Source organism: Plectropomus leopardus, unplaced genomic scaffold, assembly GCF_008729295.1.
Source record: "Plectropomus leopardus isolate mb unplaced genomic scaffold, YSFRI_Pleo_2.0 unplaced_scaffold18316, whole genome shotgun sequence".
NCBI lineage: Eukaryota > Metazoa > Chordata > Actinopteri > Perciformes > Serranidae > Plectropomus > Plectropomus leopardus.
In genome coordinates, this window is record NW_024619738.1 from 1 (window position 1) to 1,620 (window position 1,620).

Consider the following 1,620-nt stretch of genomic DNA (forward strand, 5'->3'; position numbering starts at 1 on the left):
GTGGATTTGACCAAAAGCTCTTCATCCCTCCTCTGCAGCGTCCTCCTCCTCGGATGTGCCATCCGATCTGAATGCCAGTAAAAAAAATGAAAATGCAACCTCACCAGAGATAGGCCCTCCGCCTCGGTTCATCATTGGGGTGGCTTTAACTTTGGGGTTCACCTTAATGTTTGTAGTGGATCAGATTGGAAGTTACCTCTCCATGCGTGGCAAGTTAACAGAACTCTCGCACCAGCTTCATTTTGCAGAATGTCGTCATATCTTCATACTTATCACCACAACATGTTCAATGTCTCATTTCAGACCAGACCACTCGTTTGCCTAACAGTGTCGGCATCACGGCCACTCTGGGACTGGTTATTCATGCTGCAGGTATGTATGCAGCACACACTGTTTCTACTAGCTTGTGTTTGTTTAAGGTACACAAGATGTTTCAAGGAATTCTGGGCCACAGAGCACTGGAGTTTCCACATGTGACTCAGCATGTGATTGCTTCACTGTTTGAGCCTTTTATGTGTTAAATGACCTAATTTTTCTGTGTCTATAGCACAGCCTGGAGGCTCAAGCTTCAACTTTATTATCCTTTATTGTTGGACACTTTGCATGACAAAAACAGACACATAAAACCACCAGACTCATCTACGTGATGTGTAGATTGTTGTGACTGTTAACAAGATTTTTGTTTGCATATAGCTGATGGATTCGCTGTGGGTGCAGCTGTGGCCACGGGTCAAGTGACAGTGCAAGTTATAGTATTTTTAGCTGTGATTCTACACAAGGTGAGTTTCCCTGAGAGAACATCTCAGTTAAAGGTCCAGTGTGTAGTATTTAGGGGGATGGCATTTTGTTTTGTTTTCCTGAAACCTCCTTTATTCAGTCTTTTTAGTGGTTTAAATCATCAAATTAGTTTGTTTTTGAGAGGAAGAGACCTCTGGGGACAATTTCGGGTCCCAGTAAAAACCTCCTGAACATCCAGATCTGAAGTTATCAGGAAAAAAGATGAGCACACATTAGCAGGTGTTAGTCTAACCCTCTCTGACATGCCATACAGCATGGGAGAAACATTGAATTGAAGCAAAGAACAAATTTATTCTCCATTTTAAGGGTTTCAATGATCCGGTTTATTTGTTTTGAAGAGTAAGAGACCTCTTCGGATAATTCGGCACCTGGAAAAAAAGAAATAAGGTGAGCACACATTAGCAGGTGCTAGGCTAGTACACCAAACTGCATAGGATAAACATGGATTTGTTGCAAGAAACTGCTTCATGTAGTGGTTTTAGCAGTTTTAATCACACGGTCTGTTTTGCAAAGAAGGAGATCTCTGCAGGCTCTGGTTGAAAATCTCCTGAACAATGAATGCTGAAGGAATTTTAACCAGGAGCAATTTCAGCTGGTTGCAATCTGCAATCCTCAATGCTAGATGCCACTGAATCTGCCTGAATCTTAAACACTGTTCCCATAGTCGATATAGTATTACCAACTGCATGCAATCTGTAAGAGAAACGATAAAACGACCTGACCAGCTGTCTTGTCTCCTAGGCACCTGCAGCTTTTGGTTTGGTCTCCTTTCTGATGCATGCAGGCCTTGAAAAAAAGTACATTCAGGGACACTTACTGGCC

At 42.4% G+C, this 1,620-nt stretch overlaps 1 protein-coding gene across 1 annotated transcript; it reads left to right on the top strand.

Annotated features, from left to right (window-relative positions):
• Nucleotides 1-13: 13 nt before the first annotated feature.
• LOC121965040 (zinc transporter ZIP9-like) lies at nt 14-1,614 on the top strand (the record flags this gene model as incomplete). The annotated part of the gene is made up of 4 exons (XM_042515204.1): nt 14-209; nt 304-372; nt 694-779; nt 1,540-1,614. Coding segments are annotated over 4 exons (426 nt in total), but the record flags the coding sequence as incomplete, so codon positions are not given.
• Nucleotides 1,615-1,620: the final 6 nt, after the last annotated feature.